We start from the raw sequence: 23212 nt of genomic DNA on the forward strand, positions 1-23212 counted from the left end.
GAATTACAGACACTGCTCAAACAGGGCAGTGAATGAATGAATAGCTGAGTTCCTCTATGATCATCAATCTCATACCTAAGGAAGCTCCAAGTTTGAGCTTCCCAGAAAAGCTCCAATGAGTTCTTTGTTCCTCATTGAAATACCAACCAAAGATCACAAGAGGAAAGCCAATCACTTGGAGGACAAAACAAGCAAATATTAAAAGTAACATCTGAGTAAAAAATAGACACAGTGCAGGAGGAAAAAAACCCTTCAAAACAACTAAAACAAATAAGTCTACATCCATGATAAGAAGATGCTATGAAGAAGAGACGTAACAAAAATTACAAATATGATAGCAGAAATAAAAAGTATATTATAAAGGATGAAAGATAAACTTTAGGAAATCTCCCAGAAAGTGGAGATGAAGAACAGAGAGACAGAAAACGGGATGAAAAAATATAAGAAAATTAAGAGGATCAGGACAGGAAGGCCAACATCTAAACAACACATACTTTGGGGGCGCCTGGGTGGCGCAGTCGGTTAAGCGTCCGACTTCAACCAGGTCACGATCTCGCGGTCCGTGAGTTCGAGCCCCGCGTCAGGCTCTGGGCTGATGGCTCAGAGCCTGGAGCCTGTTTCCGATTCTGTGTCTCCCTCTCTCTCTGCCCCTCCCCCGTTCATGCTCTGTCTCTCTCTGTCCCAAAAATAAAATAAACGTTGAAAAAAAAAATTTTTAAACAACACATACTTCAGAAAAGGGAACCAAAGATATGGAGGAATGAAAGGGGATGCAGGAAAACTGCCCAGAATCTGAAGAAAATGGGTCCACAGAGTAAGTAGAAGGGACTGCATGTGTTCAACTCAGTGAAGAAAAGCCATCTACCAGGCATATCCTTGTGCAACTTTAGTAGAGTATCAAGGATCTTAAATGCTTTCAGAGAGAAAAAGAGATCAGGTATAAAAGGTCAGAAATGAACATGGCATTAGACCAGATGTTATTCTCAACAGTAACAATCAAAGCTAGAAGACTTCAAAATTTTACTTCCAACCAAATTAGCAATCAAATCTTAGGGGAGAATAAAGAAATTTACAGACAAGTAGTGCATCAAAAAATGTGTATCTCCCACATACTCTCTCTCACTAAGCTACCAGAATTTGTGCTCCACCATTAAAAGGAAATATGCCAAGAAAGAAGTTATTGAAGCCAGAAAGCAGGGGTACCAACTCCGAAGAGAAATCAATATAAGTCCCAAGATGATGGTGAAGGAAAATCCCAGGATGACAGACTAGAAAGCAATCAGTTCAGATTGGAATACACATGGAAATTTCCAGTAAAAAAAAAATTACCGATATAGTGGAAAAATTGAGGTTAGATTTTTCACTTTTGTGAGTTTGGAAGAGTTTGGAGATGAATTAATAGTAGACATAAAACAAGAAATATAGCATTAACTTCAGAGAAAACAAAATCCATGCATGAAAGTAAATCTAATTATAATATATTACAAATTATACATATGTGGTCTAGCTGGGATTACATACAAAGTGACAGTAATATTAACACTGAACACCAGGACGCCTGGGTGGCTCAGTCAATTAAGGTCCGACTTCAGCTCAGGTCATGATCTCACCGTTCATGGGTTCGAGCCCCATGTCAGGCTCTGTGCTAATGCCTTGGAGCCTGGAGCCTGCTTCGGATTCTGTGTCTCCCTCTCTCTCTCTCTCTGCCCCTCCCCCGCTCACGCTCTGTCTCTCTTTCTCTCTCTCTCAAAAACAAATAAACATTAAAACAAACAAAAAACCACAAACACTGAACACCTCTTGACCAAAATTCATTATAATGACAGTGGGAGAATTCAGGTGGTATGGTAGATAAGACATTAATGTACAATACATAAAATAATAAACAACAATAAAATCACATTATTTGGAAATCTTAAGGTAAATGAAGAAATTGCTGAAAGAGAAAAGTGGTTGCCTTTGGGGAGTAGAAACTAGGGGCAGGAAGGAATGGGCCTGAAGCTTGGACAATTATCTGACTTTTTAAACTGTTATGTTTTGCTGTGTTAAAAATGAAAATCTCCTTTTATGAGATTTGGCAGTGATATTAAAAATGCTTATAATGGGGCGCCTGGGTGGCGCAGTCGGTTAAGCGTCCGACTTCAGCCAGGTCACGATCTCGCGGTCCGTGGGTTCGAGCCCTGCGTCAGGCTCTGGGCGGATGGCTCAGAGCCTGGAGCCTGTTTCCGATTCTGTGTCTCCCTCTCTCTCTGCCCCTCCCCCGTTCATGCTCTGTCTCTCTCTGTCCCAAAAATAAATAAACGTTGAAAAAAAAAATTAAAAAAAATGCTTATAAGGGGGCGCCTGGGTGGCTCAGTCGGTTGAGCATCTGACTTTGGCTCAGGTCATGATCTCACAGTCTGTGAGTTCGAGGCCTGCATCAGGCTCTGCTGACAGCTCAGAGCCTGGAGACTGCTTCAGATTCTGTGTCTCCCTCTCTCTCTGACCCTCCCCCGTTCATGTTCTGTCTCTCTCTGTCTCAAAAATAAATAAACATTAAAAAAAAATTTTTTTTAAATGCTTATAAGATCTGGTTATGTAAAAAATTTAGGAAAGTATGTATGATAATTATGTAAAAAACACTGAAAGTAAATGTGAAATGGTATTAGGGTACCAGGCTTTCCAGAGTTTTTTCTCACTTTTATTTCCCACACTGTTTCTTCAATCATTTAATAAAAGTGTTAAAAATTAAACTTTTAATAAAATCATAGAGCACTTGAGCCCTTATTAGCAAACTAACAATATTTTTAAAACATTAGGAATATGTCAATTATAACTCAAAATCATAGGTATGCCTAAGAAGGATATGGTGTCCATGGGCAACCCAAGAACAAATGAGAAGCTCTACCCACAAATATTTTATGCAGATGATATGTGGTTAATCTAATTACAAGGGCACCAATGATAATGAAAAAGAAGAGATGGACCAGAATGAAAAGGTTAAAACAAATACCTAAGGTCACTGGAAAGAATGCTGGCAACCACTCCTGTCTCCATGATGGAACATTACAAGAGAACTGCTTGTTTATGGACATCATATGTTTTTATTTTATTATTATTTTTAAAATAATTTTTAAATGTTTCTTTTTGAGAGAGGGAGAGGGAGGAAGGGACGGAGGGAGGGAGGGAGAGGGGCAGAGAGAGAGAGAGAAGGAGACACAGAATCCGAAGCAGGCTCTAGGCTCTGAGCTATCACCACAGAGCCTGACGTGGGGCTTGAACTCATGAACTGTGAGATCATGACCTGAGCTGAAGTCAGACGCTTAACTGATTGAGCCACCCAGGTCCCCCCATGGACACAATATGTTTTTAAATTTTTATTTATTTATTTTTTAACAGCTTCTTCTTCTCCAGACCTGTGCCTACTTCCTACTCTCCAGCCATTTTGTTCACAAAGAAAAAACCTGTTTATGAGCACAACTGCTCTAATTCTCAGTATCATAAAGTCCATTAAAATATTAAAATTTTGGGGCGCCTGGGTGGCGCAGTCGGTTAAGCGTCCGACTTCAGCCAGGTCACGATCTCACAGTCCGTGGGTTCGAGCCCCGCGTCGGGCTCTGGGCTGATGGCTCAGAGCCTGGAGCCTGTTTCTGATTCTGTGTCTCCCTCTCTCTCTGCCCCTCCCCCGTTCATGCTCTGTCTCTCTCTGTCCCAAAAATAAATAAACGTTGAAAAAAAAAATTTTAAAAATATTAAAATTTTGCACCACAGATTCAGTACCTTAGGAAATGATATTTCTCTTAACTTGTATACCAATAAAATCTCATTTTAACATTATAAAAACAGCCATGCTATACGTCCTACATGCATCAGTTGGCCATTTCTGTCTTTTGGAAAGCACAGTGATGTCTGCCCATTAGGAGAAAAAGAAATCCAACACCCATGGCAGGATAAAACTAAAAGAATTTTCATATTCTCTTCAAATTTTTTTTCCACATTAATATGCTCAGAAAACATTGCAGACAGATGCTTGGGAGACTAAGAAAAATCTTACCAGACTATCTGTTACACAAAACTGCCCTTAGTGGGGCACTTGGGTGGCTCAGTTCATTGAGCATCCAACTTTGGCTCAATTCATGTTCTCACGGTTTCTGAGTTCCAGCCCTGCATTGGGCTCGCTGCTGTAGGCAGTGATCCTCTGTCCCTGTCGCTCTCTGCCCCTCCCCCATGCATGCTCTCTCAAACAAACAAACAAACAGACAAAAATATGGCCAACTAATCTTTCACAAAGCAGGAAAGAATATCCAATAGAATAAAGACAGTCTCTTCAGCAAGTGGTACTGGGAAAACTGGACAGTGACATGCAGAAGAATGAACCTGGACCACTTTCTTACACCATACACAAAAATAAACTCAGAAGGGATGAAAGACCTAAACATAAGACAGGAAGCCATCAAAATCCTCCAGGAGAAAGCAGGCAAAAACCTCTTTGATCTCAGCCGCAGAAACTTCTTACTCAACATGTCTCCAGAGGCAAGGGAAACAAAAGAAAAATGAACTACTGGGACCTCATCAAAATAAAAAGCTTCTGCATAGCGAAGGAAACAATCAGCAAAACTAAAAGGCAACCCATGGAATGGCAGAAGATAGGTGCAAACAACATATCAGATAAGGGGTTAGTATCCAAAATCTATAAAGAACTTATCAAACTCAACACCCAAAAAACAAATAATCCAGTGAAGAAATGGGCAAAAGACATGAATAGACACTTCTCCAGGGAAGACATCCAGATGGCCAACCGGCACATGAAAAAATGCTCAACATCACTCATCATCAGGGAAATGCAAATCAAAACCACAAGGAGATACCGCCTCACACCTGTCAGAATGGCTAACATGAACAACTCAGGCAACAACAGATGTTGGCCAGGATGCAGAGAGAGAGGATCTCTTTTGCATTATTGGTGGGAATGCAAGCTGGTGCAGCCACTCTGGAAAACAGTATGGAGGTTCCTCAAAAAACTAAAAATAGAACTACCCTATGACCCAGCAATTGCATTACTAGGCATTTATCCACGGGATACAGGTGTGCTGTTTCGAAGGAACACACACCCCCTAATGTTTATAGCAGCACTATCAACAATAGCCAAAGTATGGAAAGAGCCCAAATGTCCATTGATGGATGAATGGATAAAGAAGATGTGGTACATATATACAATGGAATACCATTCAGCAATCAAAAAGAATGAAATCTTACCATTTGCAACTATGTGGACGGAACTAGAGGGTGGATGGAACTACGTGGATGGAACTAAGCGAAATTAGTCAGAGAAAGACAAATATCATATGACTTCACTCGTGAGGACTTTAAGAGACAAAACAGATGAACATAAGGGAAGGGAAGCAAAAATAATATAAAAACAGGGAGGGGGACAAAACATAAGAGACTCTTAACTATGGAGAACAAACAGAGTGTTACTGGAAGGGTTGCGGGAGGGGGGATGGGCTAAATGGGTAAGGGGCATTAAGGAATCTACTCCTGAAATCATTGTTGCACTATATGCTAATTTGGATGTAAATTAAAAAAGTAAAATAAAATAAAACATTAAAAAAAACCCAAACTGCCTCTAATTAAGCACAATCCTATAGGAACTGATTGTAAGAATTCAAAACACAATCATATGAAGAACACATGGTTCCTAAATTAGTCATAAACGAAACTCATACAATTCTCACACACTGTTTTTCTTATTCCTATTCAGCATTACCCACTTTAGCTTTTTAAAGTTGGGCAAATGTGGGGCGCCTGGGTGGCTCAGTCGGTTGAGCCCACTTCGGCTCAGGTCATGATCTCAAAGTTCATGAATTCGAGCCTTGTGTTGGGCTCTGTGCTGACAGCTCAGGGCCCAGAGTCTGCTTTGGATTCTGTGTGTGTCTCTCTCTCTGTCCCTCCCCTGCTTGTGTTCTGTTTCTGTCTCTCAAAACTGAATAAATGTTAAAAAAAAAAAAAAAAAAAAAAAAAAAACTTAAAAAAAAGTTGGGGAAATGTTTTCTGTTTGAATATGCTAAGATCAAAAGATATGTCTAATTCCTGTTCACTCTTAGTCATAGATTGACTTAGGTAGTCTCTCTCTCTCTCTGTATATATATATAATTAATAATATAACAATAATATATTATATATAACATAATATAACATTATTATATAAATATAACAAAAACATTTTATATGTAATATATATTTGATATAAAATATTTATATATAAATATATAAAAGTAAATATTATTTTCCATAGCTAAATTGCCAAAAGTAAGAGGACCTGTTCATTTAAAATATTTAGTTAAAAGGGGCACCTGGGTGGCTCAGTCAGTTAAGCATCTCTTGATTTCAACTCAGGTCATGATCCTCAGTTTGTGAGATCAAGTCCTGCTTGGGATCCTTGCTCTCGCTCTCTCTCTCTCTCTCTCTCTCTCTCTCCCCGTCACTCTCTGCCCCCCTCCCATGCACACACTGGCACGCTTTTTCTCTATCAAAATTAATAAATACATTTTGAAAAAAAAAAAGTCACCCAACTAAGAACCCCAACATAAATGATTATTTTTTTAAGTTATTATTGATATTCAGGGGCGCCTGGGTGGCTCAGTCAGTTGGGCATCCAACCGTTGATTTTGGCTAAGGTCATGATCTCTCGGTTTGTGGATTTGAGCTCCACATCAGGTTCTCCCCACTGAGTGTGTAGCCTGCTTAGGATTCTCTCTCTCTCTCTCTCTCTCTCTGTCCCTCTCCTGTTCGCACACACGCTCTCTCTCTTTCAAAATAAACAAACATTATAAAAATCTCAGGTATTACTGATATTCAGAAAACATTTGCAGACTAAAAGCAAGTACTAACTTGCTGTGCTGAGTATACTTAAATTGTGGTACTAAAATATGAAAGGTAGCAACAGTACTGCATATTTACTATTTCAGAGAGTTCTGCTTAATGATACTAGAAATACAATGAACCTCTAAGTGTATATGAAGGTTATTAAGGTATATTTTGAATCTTGTGACATTTTGTTATTTTCTCTAAAAAAAAACTTCCTTTGAATTATATAATAAAGCAAATACAACTATGTTTTAATGAGTTAATTTTCGGTGTTAATTTTCTTAGTCATTAAAATATTTAATTATAACGTGATTCCATTGGATCTTTTGTTGGATCTAGAATTTGAATAGGTAAATAGCATTGCAGGAAAATAATCTGCCTAGAAACAATGGTTACACATTTAATGGGATTGGCTTTTCTCAACAGAACGTATATTCTTTGTGCAATTATTCTAACCATGTCCTGCATGGACTCTTATCAAGTAAATAGCAGGTGTCCTACTTTCAGAAATTCCTAGACAATATAAGGTAGTAATTATCAGTAATAAAATATCCTCCTCAGAACACGATGCCCTAGGTACCTAGGAAAAGTGTTATGTGTCTTACAATATTAATGAGTATTTTAAAAACCATGTGATAGGGGCGCTTGGGTGGCTCGGTCGGTTAAGCGTCCGACTTCGGCTCAGGTCATGATCTCACGGCCCGTGAGTTCGAGCCCCGCATCGGGCTCTGTGCTGACCGCTCAGCACAGAGCTCAGCACAGGCTCAGAGCCTGCAGCCTGTTTCAGATTCTGCATCTCCCTCTCTCTGACCCTCCCCTGCTCGTGCTCTGTCTCTCTCTGTCTCAAAAATAAATAAACGTTAAAAAAATTTTTAAAAATTAAAAAAAAAATAAAAATAAATAAAAATAAAAACCATGTGATATGGACACTACTGTATGAGTTCTTAGTTGAAATACAAACTTATGAACAAGGTGCACAAAATGAGTAAAAATAAAAGGGAACAATACAAGATTTCGGTCCTCTGCATAGTTAATTGAATTCCTACAACAAATTCAGTGTTCCCATGTGGATTAATCCATGTATTGGCTAAAGTATGCTATTAGCCAATCTCTGATTGTGACTTTAGTCCCTTATGATTCAGTTAGTTTGGCACAGGAAAAAACTGTTATACAAATGTATGCCACAGTTCACAAAGCAAGCTGAATTGCACATAAAGATGACCAGTGGAAGTCCAGCATCACAGGGGAAAAACATTCAAAGCGCATACTGCTAGTCAGAAACCCCACTTTTTTTTTTTTTTTTAATTTTTTTTTTCAACGTTTATTTATTTTTGGGACAGAGAGAGACAGAGCATGAACGGGGGAGGGGCAGAGAGAGAGGGAGACACAGAATCGGAAACAGGCTCCAGGCTCTGAGCCATCAGCCCAGAGCCTGATGCGGGGCTCGAACTCACGGACCGCGAGATCGTGACCTGGTTGAAGTCGGACGCTTAACCGACTGCGCCACCCAGGCGCCCCCAGAAACCCCACTTTTTAAAAAAAGCAGACTCCATGCCCAATGTGGGGCTTGAACTCACGACCCTGAGATCAAGAGTTGCATACTCTACCCACTGAGACAGCCAGGTGCCCCCAGAAATATCATTTTTACCTATAAAACCAACACAATTATTCCTATAAAAAAGGACTTAAAGAAAATATGTTTTAAAGCACACTTTTCTATTTACCACAGACCTTTCTATTTATTTATTCTTTCTATTAAGCACCAACTAAGGCAAACTTACAGATTTGATTAAGATAGTGAATAAACTACCAATCTATAAACTCAAATAAAAATCAGCAAAATATAAATAGACTCATAATGTTTTCTACTTTTCGGTTCATACTACACTACTCTGAACACTGTGAGATGTGCATAATGATCTCTACTCACAATATGTTTTAAACATAGATAAGAAGACAACACAGAAAGACTAGATGACTCCACAAAAGTTACAAGTATAAGAGCTGGAACTCAGGTTGTCCTGATTCCCAATGCAGTGTTTTTCCTATTACATCTGGCATAGTCAGAATCATTTCTCATTTTTATAAGACATATTTGGTACTTATTTAACAATTAGTAAAGGACATTTTCATGTCAAACTCAGAAATGAGACAATTTCTGGGGCGCCTGTGTGGCTCAATCAGTTAAGCGTCCAACTTCAGCTCAGGTCATTATCTCATGGTTCGTGGGTTCGAGCCCTGCATAGGGGTCTGTGCTGACAGCTCAGATCCTGGATCCTGCTTCGAATTCTGTGTCTCTCTCTCTCTGCCCCTCACCCGCTCACACACTCTCTCTCTCTCTCTCAAAAATAAATAAACATTAAAAAAAATTAAAAAACAAAAAGAACTGAGGCAATTTCTGAATGTGAGGATGAGTTGTATTTTGGCTGTTGTGCTCCCTCCCCTCAAAAATCACTGATTTTCACAATCCTAAAATTTGTATGGAACCAGAAAAGACCCCAAATAGCCAAAGTAACGTTGAAAAAGAAAACCAAAGCTGGAGGCATCACAATCCCAGACTCTAGCCTGTACTACAAAGCTGTAATCATCAAGACAATAGGGTATTGGCACAAAAACAGACACAAAGACCAATGGAATAGAATAGGAAACCCGGAAATGGACCCATAAATGTATGACCAATCTTTAACAAAGCAGGAAAGAGTATCCAATGGAAAAAAGACAGTCTCTCTAGCAGATGGTGCTGAGAGAACTGGACAGCAACATTCTCTTACACCGTACACAAAAATAAACTCAAAGTGGATGAAAGACCTAAATGTGAGACAGGGAACCATCAAAGCCCTAGAAGAGAAAGCAGGCAACAACCTCTTTGACTTCAGCCCAGCAACTTCTTACTCAACATGTCTCTAAAGGCAAGGGAAATAAAAGCAAAAATAAACTATTGGGACCTCATCAAGATAAAAAGCTTCCGCACAGTGAAGGAACCAATCAACAAAACTAAAAGGCAACTGACGGAATGGGAAAAAATAGGGTTAGTACCCAAAATCTATAAAGAACTTACCAAACTCAACACCCGAAAAACAAATAATCCAGTGAAGAAATGGGCAGACGACATGAATAGAAACTTTTCCAAAGAAGACATCCAGATGGCCAACAGACATGAAAAGATGCCTGACACTGCTCATCATCAGGGAAATACAAATCAAAACCACAAGGAGATACCACCTCATGCCGGTCAGAGTGGCTAAAATTAAGAACTCAGGAAACAAGAGATGTTAGTGAGGATGTGGGGAAACAGGAACCCTCTTTCACTTGTTGGTGGGAATGCAAACTGGTGCAGCCACTTTGGAAAACAGTGTGGAAGTTCCTCAAAAAATTAAAAATAGAATTACCCTATGACCCAGCAATAGCACTACTAGGAATTTATCCAAAGGATAAAGGAGTGCTGATTCACAGGGGCATATGTACCCCAATGTTTACAGCAGCACTTTCAACAATAGCCAAATTATGGAAAGAGCCCAAATGTCCATCAACTGATGAATGGATAAAGAAGATATGGTATATACATACAATGGTATACTACTTGACAATGAGAAAGAATGAAAACTTGCCATTTGCAACAATGTGGATGGAACTGGAGGGTATTATGCTAAGTGAAATAAGTCAGTCAGAGAAGACAAATATTACATGTTTTCACTCATATGTAGAATTTGAGAAACTTAACAGAAGACCATGGGGGAAGGGAAAGGGAAAAAATACTTTCAAACAGAGAAGTAGGCAAACCATAAGAGACAAATACAGAAAACAAAGTGAGGGTCAATAGGGGTGGGGGGGGGGGTGGAATGGGTGATGGGCATTGAGGAGGGCACTTGTTGGGATGAGCACTGGGTGCTGTAGGTAAGCAATGAATCATGGGAATCTAGTCCTGAAGCCAAGAGCACACTGTATTCACTGTATGTTAGCTAACTTGACAATAAATTATATTTAAAAAATAATCAATCAATCACATTTTAAGTCACATAAATTTGAACGTGATGGACTTCTTTAAAAAACCTTACAAGCATAACTTGTTGACTAAATACATGACAAAACTTTGCTTTCCTCCTTTTTTCTATGGTCATGGGCATAAAATCATGAACACTGTATGCATATATACTCACAAATTTACAGGAGTTTCAAGTACAATAACTTTTAAAGTGCATATAATGTTTTCCCTTTCATCATCTGAGAGTAAATTGCTGGCCTGATGACCCAACACCCTTCAATACTTTAGTGTGTACTTCCTACAAACAATGACAGTCTGCTATCTAACCATAATACAACAAATTGTGGAAACCAACATGTTATACTACTACCACTGTCTAATCCTCAAACTACCTCCGAGCTTTACTGATTATGTTAATGATGGTGTGCCAAGAGCATCCAGTTCTGAATGATGAGCCTTGTATTTGCTTGTCAAGACTCTTTAGTTTCCTTCACTTTTGAGCAGTGTCTTAATTTTTCCTTTATTTTCTTAACCCTGAAAATTTGTGGATTACAGAAGGGGTATTTTGAGGGATGTCACTTAATTTGGGTTTGTCTCATACTTCCTTGAGATTCTATAGGTCATGCATCCTCGGCAGAAATATCACAGAGTTGATGTTGTATTCTCACCGTGGCCTATTATAGGCATATGATGTTGATTTGTTTCCCTACTTGTAATGTTCACTTTGATGACTACATAAAAGTGGTGTCTGCCAGGCTTTCTGTTCCACTATAAAATTCCTCTTGCCCATTTTGTAATTAATACGTATTTTGTGCAGAGATACTTTGAAATGAAAATCCTGTTTCTCATTAGACTCTCAGTACCTGTGTAAACTCATAGTTTCCTATTTTATTCAATGGGTTATAATCTGTTACTTAGATTTGATGTTCAAATTGTCTCAGATATAGCCAGTGGGGGTTCCTTCAAGCTGGCTTATCTTTGTGTGTGTGTGTGTGTGTGTGTGTGTGTGTGTGTGTGTGTGTGTGTGTGTTGTTGTTGTTTTAAAAAACATGTCTCCAGGGGCGCCTGGGTGGCGCAGTCGGTTAAGCGTCCGACTTCAGCCAGGTCACGATCTCGCGGTCCGTGAGTTCGAGCCCCGCGTCGGGCTCTGGGCTGATGGCTCGGAGCCTGGAGCCTGTTTCCGATTCTGTGTCTCCCTCTCTCTCTGCCCCTCCCCCGTTCATGCTCTGTCTCTCTCTGTCCCAAAAATAAATAAACGTTGAAAAAAACATGTCTCCATTATTCTTGGAGTAATTCCTTATGTTCTAGCACAAGCTACTTCAGGGCTCATCCTGTACTTTCCTTGCCCTAGACCCAATTATTCTCCAAGGAGTCCTAATTCCTTTTAGTGGAGAATGGGCGTTAGAAGCCAAATTCTGTTCATTAGGTGTACTCACCGCCATTGGGGTATGGCTGCTTCCAGATTCTCTAGGTGTACAGAGCTAGGGAATATATGTATGTACACACGCAGACATACATACTTACATCTGTACTTATTTCTATATTTGTCTATACATACTGAAAACCAATGATATATCAAACCTCTTACTCCACTCTAATAACACAGGGTTCATTCTGGTTTTCTCCTTTGCTGTATTTGTAAGTCCCTTCTCTGACAGTAACTTCATTATCTTTAATATATTTATTTGATCCACTCCTCTTTACATTCTCCCATTTCCACCACCACCCCTCTCCACACATACGACTTCTTCATCCTAATTTGGCCTCAACAGCTACTTCCAGACCTACCCTCTGTCCCCACCAAGCTGGCATCTTCCTCATCTAGATCAAACTTTGATACTCCATTTGCTGCCCCTAACCTGTGGGGACACTATCCTCACCTTGCTCAGCCTCTGATACTCCATGCTGTTTTGGCATGGATACTCTTCTCATCTTGTTTATTCTGATCCCCTGCAGCTGTCTGTCCCCCAGCCTGGGCACTCTTTTTATCCTGCTCATCCTCTGATTCTCCATGCTAGGTCACCCCTTACATAGATGCTGTCTTCACCTGGCTTGGGCTCCAACACCCAATGCTAGTCTGTTCCTCCTTCCTCACCCCATTCAGGTTTCAACACCCCACTCTAGATCACTGTTCCCCAACCTCCTCTATGTTCAGCATAGATAACCACCTTATGATATTAGGACTGAAGGGGAAGAGAAGGTTTCATACACGAATTTAAAATAGAATTAATTCACTTAATTTATGCTATAAACTCACTTCCAAATTGTAGAAGTATTCAAGTGATATATTCATTATGCACTACACCTACTCTCAGCATGTGGCAATGTACAATAAGGAGAGGTGAAAACTACAGATGCTCAAGTTGGAGGTCCACAGACTTGGACAGAACTCCCATAGTCTGTAAGTGGGCAGGCAAAGTTATAGACCTGGTTGCTAAAATAAAACTCATGATTCAGTAAAATCCTGCAAGGTACTCCTAAGAGTTTGTGGTTTATAATATCTAGCAGTCCAAACAAAACTTTAATAATATAAAGAGTCAATGATGAAATGAAATGAACTTAGATTCTGTTAAGCGCTGATAAAAGTTAAATAGAAACTATAACTCATAACATGTAAAACAATCACACAAAATAAGTTAGGGCACCGTAGACATACTCTTACTTACTTTATCTACACAGTCATCAAAAAATGCCAGGCTTGCATCTTTATCACTGACAAAAGAACATTCCTCGATGAAGCGAATGAACATTTGTGTTTTGGTCATCATGTTATAGAATTTTTGATGTGATCGGTCCCGGCTTCTTAAGAAAGCTGTTCAACATAAATTCATAATGTCACAAAATATAGGATCATTCAAAGATTCATAGAATTTTAAGCCAGAAGGAACTTGATTAACCATGTCATCTGTACTTCCTCAACCTACCATTTTGCAGAAGAAGAAACTAAGACCCCTGGGGAAGTGACCTGACAAAGACAGCAATAGGAAAGGAACTTGAACCCAGATCTTTCAAATCTTCACGCAGACTTGTCTCTGTTGTCCTCTCATTACCTTGTGGATTATATATAAAATTGTAAATGTGAAAGCATTTTTAAAGAGCAACAGTTACAACCTCTCTAGTGTTTGATTATGTCTGTGCCTTACTGAAACAAAGGAAAAGTTTATTTCCTGATTTTGCGCTCCACACTGCTTACACTACACTTGGGCCTTCTTTTGGGCCCATAAATTCAAACTATTTCCAAATGTTCTCTCTGTCTAAAACTTTCTACTTTTCTTTTGCCTGGCTAATTTGTATTCATCCTTGACATTATGGCTCAGAGATAAATTCCTCAGAAGGGTTTTCTGTGATCTGAAGTTGTGAAATAAAGTGTTCATTCATATTATTTTTTTAATGTTTGTTTTTATTATTTTTGAGAGAGAGAAAGAGAGAGAAAGAAAGAGAGAGAGAGACAGACAGACAGAGTACAAGCTGGGGAGGAGCAGAGAGAGAGGAAGATACAGAATCCGAAGTGGGCTCCAGGCTCTGAGATGTCAGCACAGAGCCCCAAGCAGGGCTCCAACTCGTGAATAGTGAGATCATGACCTAAGCCGAAGTCAGATGCTCAACTGACTGAGCCACCCAGGTGCCCCTCATTCATACTATTTTCAAATTGCTTATCTTTTTTTTTTTTTAAGTTTTGTTTATTTAAGTAATCTCTAAACCTCATGTGGGGCTTGAACTCCTGACCCTGAGATCAAGAGTCACATACTCCTCTGACTGAACCAGTCAGGTGCCCTTCAAATTGCTTATCTTCTTGACTATAAGCTCATTGGGAGAAGTGACCATGTCTCTCTCTCCCTCTCCCTCTCCCTCTCTCTCTCTCTCTCTCTTATGACCATGTATCTTTTGCATGCCACTATATACCTAGCATTTAGAGGAACTCAATATATGCTTATTAAATGAATTTCTCTTCCAAATGTTATATACTACAAAAGAAAATAAATCTGTATTTTGACACAAATTGCACTCAGGGGCTCTCCAACTTCTTTTGTTTCAGGGCACAAACAGAAAGAAAGGAATATTTATAAAGTGTAATGAAGTAAAATGAATGAGGCTGTGCATGCTTGGAGGTGACCATCCCAGAGGCTCCTCAGAGTGTTCAACATTGCCCAGCTGCTCTGAAAACTGAAACTATCAATATCCTAACACATCTGTGGCACAAAAGAGTGAAGCAGTACATGGTTACAAAGCTCTGTGCTTTTCAAATAGTTTCTTTGACATATTTTGTTAATGGGATTATTTCTAATTTGTCTGAGAAATAACTAGCTGTGTGGAAATGGATTACCAACAAAATTGGTAGATTCACATACTTCAAAAATAGCTACGTATTTTGATAAACATGAGCTACCAACACAGAAAAACTGTATCATCATAAGGTTAAACTCAGTGATACGAAAGCTATAAAAGTGTACAATCGCTCACCTTGCAAGGCAAAAAGAGAGGACGCATCTGTGGCTGTCTCAGATGGGGCTTGTGTTATTGGTCTTAAGTATGATCTATAGCCTTTTAAAATAGAGGCCATGAAACACAAAAATGCCTCTTGGATTTCCAAATCTATCATGTGCAACCTCTTTCCAGAATTAAAATCATAGTCATTCATTGCTAAGTCCATTAGTCCATCGTCTCTTGGTCTCTGCTGCACTGTGAAAAAATACAGGGTTAAGGTTTTCTCCAAACTATTGAAACCAATGTTAATAATGGTATCAATATAAATCTGTTCTATATGTATGTCAAGTCACGCTGTACACCTTAAGTTTATACAGTCCTGTATGTTAATTACATTTCAAAAAATTGAAAGAAATAAGTTATTGTTTTCAAAAGGGCTCAAGCTACTTAACTCTTTGTTTACATAACTTCATAATATGTAAACCCCAGCAAAGCTTGCTACATCATTTGTTAGCCTCTGCTGAGTTCGTTTCAACCAAAGTAAATATAAAATTATTCCTGTTTGTCTGACTACCATAAAAAAAAATCATGTTCTGAAGTAACTATATATAAATTAATAAGAGAAAATCATAGCAACCATATCAACAGGAAACAGGGTTAAATGCATTAGTTCTACCCTCTCCCCCTTTTAAAAAAATGTAAGTGCCGACAGGAAAAACACACATGGATTAAAATGTGAAAAACAGCTCTTCCTTTTCCTGAACAACTCAACGCTAAAGCCATTAGGTAGTAAAAGAATAAACTCAAGTAAAAGAGGCCTGCTAGATGCCACCTTAATCAAGTGTACAAAGTGAACACCTTCATCAATAATGGGACAAATCAAAGTAGTTCACGATCTGATAAGGATGCTAGGAAAGGAACATAGTGTCATTTGTGTGATATTCCTGCCAAAACTGTATGACCTATATTTACCATGTGGACACTCAAGACAAACCCACATCATGGACCATTCTATGATAGCAAATACCATCTTCAAAAGTATCAAAAAAAAAAAAAAAAGAAGGAGAAATCGAAGAAGTGTTTGCAGAAAAGGAGACTAAAGAGACTTGAAACTAAAGACATCTGATTTGGAAATGGAGTATTTTGCTATAAAGAACATTATTATAATAAAACTTGAATCTGGTCTGCAGGTAAAGATGGCAGAAATGCTCACTGGTAATTTCCTGATTTTCATGGTTATGTAGTGGTGGAGGAGAATGTATTTTTGGGTAGGAAATATATTCCATTTGGAGGTGATGGGGCATCTATTCTCAAAGATCAGGGAACATGTTTGTGATTGTTTCAAAATTTAAAAACTTTTCAAAATACGAGGAACAATAAATCATCTTACAAAGTTTTTTCTGGAGTTCTTATTGTCAAAAAAAGTAACAGTACTAGAAAGAACATGGGCCTTTATACAGAAGATCTAGATTTTAATCCTAGCTTCATCCGTGTTAACTGTATAATCTCTGACAAGCTATTTAACCTCCCTCAATTTATCTTCAGAGTTGTAAAGATAAAAAATATATGTAGAAGTGTTCTGAAGCTATAAAGTGTTACACAGCCCTCAACTATCAGTATTGCTTAAAAGTTTATAATTTTCAGCTTTAAGGTTCTGCCCTTCAATACAGCTGGACAGGCTATTTCACAGATTTTAATAATATTTTAAATATTGCTACAAAAGCTGCTGGACTTCTCAGCTATTTACAAGAAGTGTATGCCTTGTTAGAAAGCAGTTAACTAGTCAGCTTAAATAAAATTCTATACATAATTTATTTGCCACCTAAGATGACATGCTGCTCTATTTCATGTCACTGTTTTCCTATTCCAGTACTTATGAGCCACTTCCAGATTCTCTGCTTGCTGTAAGGTTTACTTGGGAAACACTGTCGTCTTCCATGTCTATTTCCAACTCTATGGTCACTTTGAACCCTCAAGGATATAGGCCCCTTCTGCTGTCTATATTTCACCTAATACATAAAAGAGAACCTCAAATACTGCTATACCATTACTGACCATTTTTTAAACAGTAAGTATTAAATCATGGACCCTGAATGGGCCATTGTTCTAAAATACCAAGAGATTAAGTATGTGAAGGTTTAATTCTTCTTATTGGTAATTCTGGATCACTGCCAAGGTATTCTTATATAAGCTTTTTACTGAAACATTCTATATCCCAATCAATTTTCATTTTGATTAATTTCCTAATGCATTTGGTAGGCTTCTATTTTCAAATTATTTGAGGTAAGGACGGCATTAAGATCCACTGAAGGTGAAAGCTTAAAACCCAGCTCTCACCCCACTAAAATCATCAGCACTTTCTAATTTAAACCATCTGTCTCAAATTTTCAAAATTAAACTTCTATTCTCTGTATGAAGAGAATGTTATACAAGAGGAAACCCTTATTTTTTAATTATTATTATTATTCATTTATTTAATTTACATCTAAGTTAGTTAGCATATAGTCCAACAATGATTTCAGGAGTAGATTCCTTAATGCCCCTTACCCATTTAGCCCATCCCCCCTCCCACCACCCCTCCAGTAACCCTCTGTTTGTTCTCCATGTTTAAGAGTCTCTTATGTCCATCCCCCTCCCTGTTTTTATATTATTTTTGCTTCCCTTCCCTTATGTTCATCTGTTTTGTGTCTTAAAGTCCTCACATGAGTGAAGTCATATGGTATTTGTCTTTCTCTAATTTCACTTAGCATAATACCCTCTAGTTCCGTCCACATAGTTGCAAATGGTAAGATTTCATTCTTTTTGATTGCTGAATGGTATTCCATTGTATATATGTACCACATCTTCTTTATCCATTCATCCATCAATGGACATTTGGGCTCTTTCCATACTTTGGCTATTGTTGATAGTGCTGCTATAAACATTAGGGGGTGTGTGTTCCTTCGAAACAGCACACCTGTATCCCGTGGATAAATGCCTAGTAGTGCAACTGCTGAGTCGTAGGGTAGTTCTATTTTTAGTTTTTTGAGGAACCTCCATACTGTTTTCCAGAGTGGCTGCACCAGCCTGCATTCCCACCAATAATGCAAAAGAGATCCTCTCTCTCTGCATCCTGGCCAACATCTGTTGTTGCCTGAGTTGTTCATGTTAGCCATTCTGACAGGTGTGAGGCGGTATCTCCTTGTGGTTTTGATTTGCATTTCCCTGATGATGAGTGATGTTGAGCATTTTTTCATGTGCCGGTTGGCCATCTGGATGTCTTCTCTGGAGAAGTGTCTCTTCATGTCTTTTGCCCATTTCTTCACTGGATTATTTGTTTTTTGGATGTTGAGTTTGATAAGTTCTTTACAGATTTTGGATACTAACCCCTTATCTGATATGTTGTTTGCAACTATCTTCTGCCATTCCATGGGTTGCCTTTTAGTTTTGCTGATTGTTTCCTTCGCTATGCAGAAGGTTTTTATTTTGATGAGGTCCCAGTAGTTCATGTTTCTTTTGTTTCCCTTGCCTCTGGAGACGTGTTGAGTAAGAAGTTTCTGTGGCCATGATCAAAGAGGTTTTTGCCTGCCTTCTCCTGGAGGATTTTGATGGCTTCCTGTCTTATGTTTAGGTCTTTCATCCATTTTGAGTTTATTTTTGTGTATGGTGTAAGAAAGTGGTCCAGGTTCATTCTTCTGCATGTCGCTGTCCAGTTTTCCCAGCACCACTTGCTGAAGAGACTGTCTTTATTCTATTGGATATTCTTCCCTGCTTTGTCAAAGACTAGTTGGCCATATGTTTGTGGGTCCATTTCTGGGTTCTCTATTCTGTTCCATTGATCTGAGTGTCTGTTTGTGTCAGTACCATACTGTCTTGACGAATACAGCTTTGTAATACAGCTTGAAGTCTATGACGGTGATGCCTCCTGCTTTGGTTTTCTTTTTCAAGATTGCTTTGGCTATTCAGGGTCTTTTCTGGTCCCATACAAATTTTAGGATTGTTTGTTCTAGCTCTGTGAAGAATGCTGGTGTTGTTTTCATAGGGATTGCATTGACTATGTAGATTGCTTTGGGTAGTATTGACACTTTAACAATATTTGTTCTTCCCATCCAGGAGCATGGAATATTTTTCCATTTTTTTGTGTGTCTTTTTCAATTTGTTTCATAAGCTTTCTATAGTTTTCAGTGTATAGATTTTTCACCTCTTTGGTTAGATTTATTCCTAGATATTTTATGGTTTTTGGTGTGATTGTAAATGGGACTGATTCCTTGATTTCTCTTTCTATTGTTTCATTGTTGGTGTATAGGAATGCAACTGATTTCTGTGCATTGATTTTATGTCCTGCAACTTTGCTGAATTCATGGATCAGTCCTAGCAGGGGTTTTTTGGTGGAATCTTTTGGGGTTCCATATAGAGCATCATGTCATCTGTAAATAGTGAAAGTTTGACCTCCTCCTGGCCGATTTGGATGCCTTTTATTTCTTTGTGTTGTCTGATTGCTAAGGCTAAGACTTCCAATACTATGTTGAGTTAACAGTGGCGAGAGTGGACATCCCTGTCTTGTTTCTGATCCTAGGGGGAAAGCTCTCAGTTTTCCCCATTGAGGATGATATTAGCATTGGGTCTTTCATATATGGCTTTCATGATCTTGAGGTATGATCCTTCTATCCCTAATTTCTTAATGGTTTTTATTAAGAAAGGATGCTCTATTTTGTCAAATGCTTTCTCTGTATCTATTGAGAGGATCATGTGGTTCTTGTCCTTTCTTTTACTGATGTGATGAATCACATTGATTGTTTTGCGGATACTGAACCAGCCCTGCATCCCAGGTATAAATCTCACCTGGTCGTGGTGAATAATTTTTTTAATGTATTGTTGGATCTGGTTGGCTAATATCTTGTTGAGGATTTTTGTATCCATGTTCATCAGGGAAGGAAACCCTTATTTTTTCCACGGTATTTCAGTAATGGTAAAAGTAAGGAAAACAATTACCTCAACCTCTTTTTCAATTTTACTATTCTAAAATGGCTCTATGAACATGTAGCAGATATAAAATAAAATATAATAAATTTTATAAATCTATTCAGCTTCTAACAAAGTTTGCTTTAGTGTTCATTTTCCCTTAAGATTATAAAAACATTTCCCTTAGATAAAATAAACAGTATCCTTTCACTAGCAAGGCAAAGTAACTGGAGTCCTTTCTCAGATTAAATTACTTCCTTTAATTAAGTTATACACTTACATTTTGCCAGCTGCTGGTGCAAATTATTCAGTGTGTTCATCAGATTTTTACATGGTTTCTTTGGAAGTATCTTCCAAGCTACATTTTTCTTGTCACCAGTTCTGAGATTAAATGACAACAACAATGTATTTGTTAGATGTTTTTTTTTTTTTTGCTATATATATAAAAGGTAAAAGAAAACACATATTGAATAAAAAATAAAATACATAAGTACAAAATATATGTACATATATACAAAAATAAAATATTATAATAAGAGAAAAATACTACAAGGATAAACTGGGATGCAGAATATTTAAAAATTAACTCACACAAGAGTAGAACCTTATACAAATATAGCGCAAAAAATTATAATTATGTTGGTACTGGGTAAATTCTACTTGCAGTGGAATCATGCTAATCACTACAAACTTAATATGGTGGTCATTATTCTCAAACCCCATTTAAGAGTCCCTAGACACCTCAATACTGAGAAAATCCTAGGAACAGGAGGTTTTTTTCTTATAGACTCTGACTCTAAGAACAAGCACTGTGGAAAACTTGCACTTATAAAGACAAAATGAACTGAGGATCCAGAAAGCTTATCAAAATACTGCGGTATATTTAAGTATTTAGTTTCTTAGTTTCCTAAAAGCGGAAGTAAAATTTGCTTTCGTTTCTTTCAGAAAATAACTAATCCATGATATTAAATTATTTGAGCAAAGGATAATACTCCAAAGTACTTTTATAACTATAAAAGAGGATATCTGCTTGAAAGTGCTATCTTTGTTTCTACAACAAACTCCTATAATCTCTTTTATTAAAATTATTAGGACACAGTTGTTCTTCCAACCACACGTGCAGTAAAAAAAGAGCATGGTGATAAAATACAATAAACCTTTTGGACTTCACGATAGCTTTTTTGATTCCATTCTTTACTTATTAAATCTTTCTTTGTACTTCAGAAGCCATATATATATTTTTTTAGAAAACTTGAGGGGCGCCTGGGTGGCGCAGTCGGTTAAGCGTCCGACTTCAGCCAGGTCACGATCTCGCGGTCCGTGAGTTCGAGCCCCGCGTCGGGCTCTGGGCTGATGGCTCAGAGCCTGGAGCCTGTTTCCGATTCTGTGTCTCCCTCTCTCTCTGCCCCTACCCCATTCATGCTCTGTCTCTCTCTGTCCCAAAAATAAATAAAAAACGTTGAAAAAAAAATTAAAAAAAAAAAAAAAAAAAAACTTGAAAAATGTAGAGAAAAAGGAGAAGAAAACTGAATCACTCATGTACTAACCACCAAAAACAACACAGCACACGTGTGTAGTGGAAGTTGAATTTATTTTTCTGTTCCCTGTACTTCCCACAGAACAAAAAGGGCAAAATCATCACCTTGGAAACCAAGCAAAGAAAAAGGAGTGGATGGGAAAGCTTAGGCTAAAAAGAACCACTATCTTGGAATCTACCCTATCTTTCCACAAATGAGGATAAAAATACAGATAGATGGAACAGGGCCACCTGCAGATGTCCCACTGCGAAGGTTTTATTTTATAATGTGACCGGGAGCACGGAATCCTGCATTACAGTGAGAAGACAATGTAGAACACTTTTTACATTATTTTCTGGATAAAACTTTGCAACACAGCACTCCCACTGTACTTTATCATTCACTGTGTGCATGCTGGCCTTATAAAACTAAATTATGAGCAACTTCAGAGAAAGAAGTGTACACTTAAGTGTACTTAAGAGAAAGAAGTACACCAAGTTGTCTTTTTATTTCCAGTGCCTATCAAAAAAGGGTGCTGAAGATAGATGAACAGAATCTTGGTGTCCATTCATTACACCTAATTACTGTTATTTACTCATGTTTTTACTCATGGTGATTCCCAAAATAACCGATAATCGGTGGCAGAGGAATTAGTTTTAAACCTGGATGGTGATGGTTCCAAAATCTAGCAGGCAGTAGATGCTATGTGCCCCTTCTGATAAATTACTTAAAAATCTAAGCTTTGGGGGTGACTGGCTGGCTCAGTAGAGTGTGTCACTCTTACTCTTGGGGTTGTGAGTTTGAGCCCCAAGTTGGATGTGGTGATTACTTAAAAATAAAATCCAGGGGGCGCCTGGGTGGCGCAGTCGGTTAAGCTTCCGACTTCAGCCAGGTCACAATCTCGCGGTCCGTGAGTTCGAGCCCCGCGTCGGGCTCTGGGCTGAGGGCTCAGAGCCTGGAGCCTGTTTCTGATTCTGTGTCTCCCTCTCTCTCTGCCCCTCCCCCATTCATGCTCTGTCTCTCTCTGTCCCAAAAATAAATAAACGTTGAAAAAAAAAATTAAAAAAAAAAAATAAAATAAAATCCAGAAATTCTGGATAAAGGAAACTAGAAAGCTGTTAGTTCACCTGCTTCGTCCTTCCATACATTTGGAAGGGTGATAATATCAAGAAGGAATACTACTAATGAGTGCCAACAACTCATGTTTTCTTTGACTCTTTAACTCACTAGCGATCAAAAGAAAAACACAAAATTAAAAAAATTCTTTTAACAAACCGGAAGGAAAGTATAAAAAGAGGGAAAATGTAATTTATTACCATAATAAATACAGTATATACCAATTCACCACCCTGAATTTCAATTTTTAAAAATACTATGTCATTGGGGTTGCCTGGGTGGCCCAGTTGGTTAAGCGTCTGACTCTTGGTTTTGGCTCAGGTCACGACCTCATGATTCATGAGTTTGAGCCCTGTGTAGGGTTCTATGCTGACAGTGCAGAACC

The 23212-nt window shown here is 38.3% G+C and overlaps 1 protein-coding gene across 6 annotated transcripts in view; it reads right to left on the reverse strand.

Moving 5' to 3' along the window:
• The window catches only part of DENND4A (DENN domain containing 4A), a 133931-nt gene that overhangs the window by 46049 nt on the left and 64670 nt on the right, over positions 1–23212 (reverse strand). For all 6 annotated transcript variants that reach the window (XM_025919844.2, XM_086710979.1, XM_086710980.1 and 3 more), the window contains exons 12-14: positions 20475–20575; positions 15290–15508; positions 13495–13640 (exon numbers count right to left, since the gene is read on the reverse strand). In XM_025919844.2, the coding sequence (XP_025775629.1) occupies positions 13495–13640; positions 15290–15508; positions 20475–20575 (466 nt within the window). The remainder of the gene's footprint in view (positions 1–13494; positions 13641–15289; positions 15509–20474; positions 20576–23212) is intronic.

The sequence above is a fragment of the Puma concolor genome, chromosome B3 (assembly GCF_028749965.1).
Source record: "Puma concolor isolate L17-30 chromosome B3, mPumCon1.1.hap2, whole genome shotgun sequence".
NCBI classification, from domain to species: domain Eukaryota; kingdom Metazoa; phylum Chordata; class Mammalia; order Carnivora; family Felidae; genus Puma; species Puma concolor.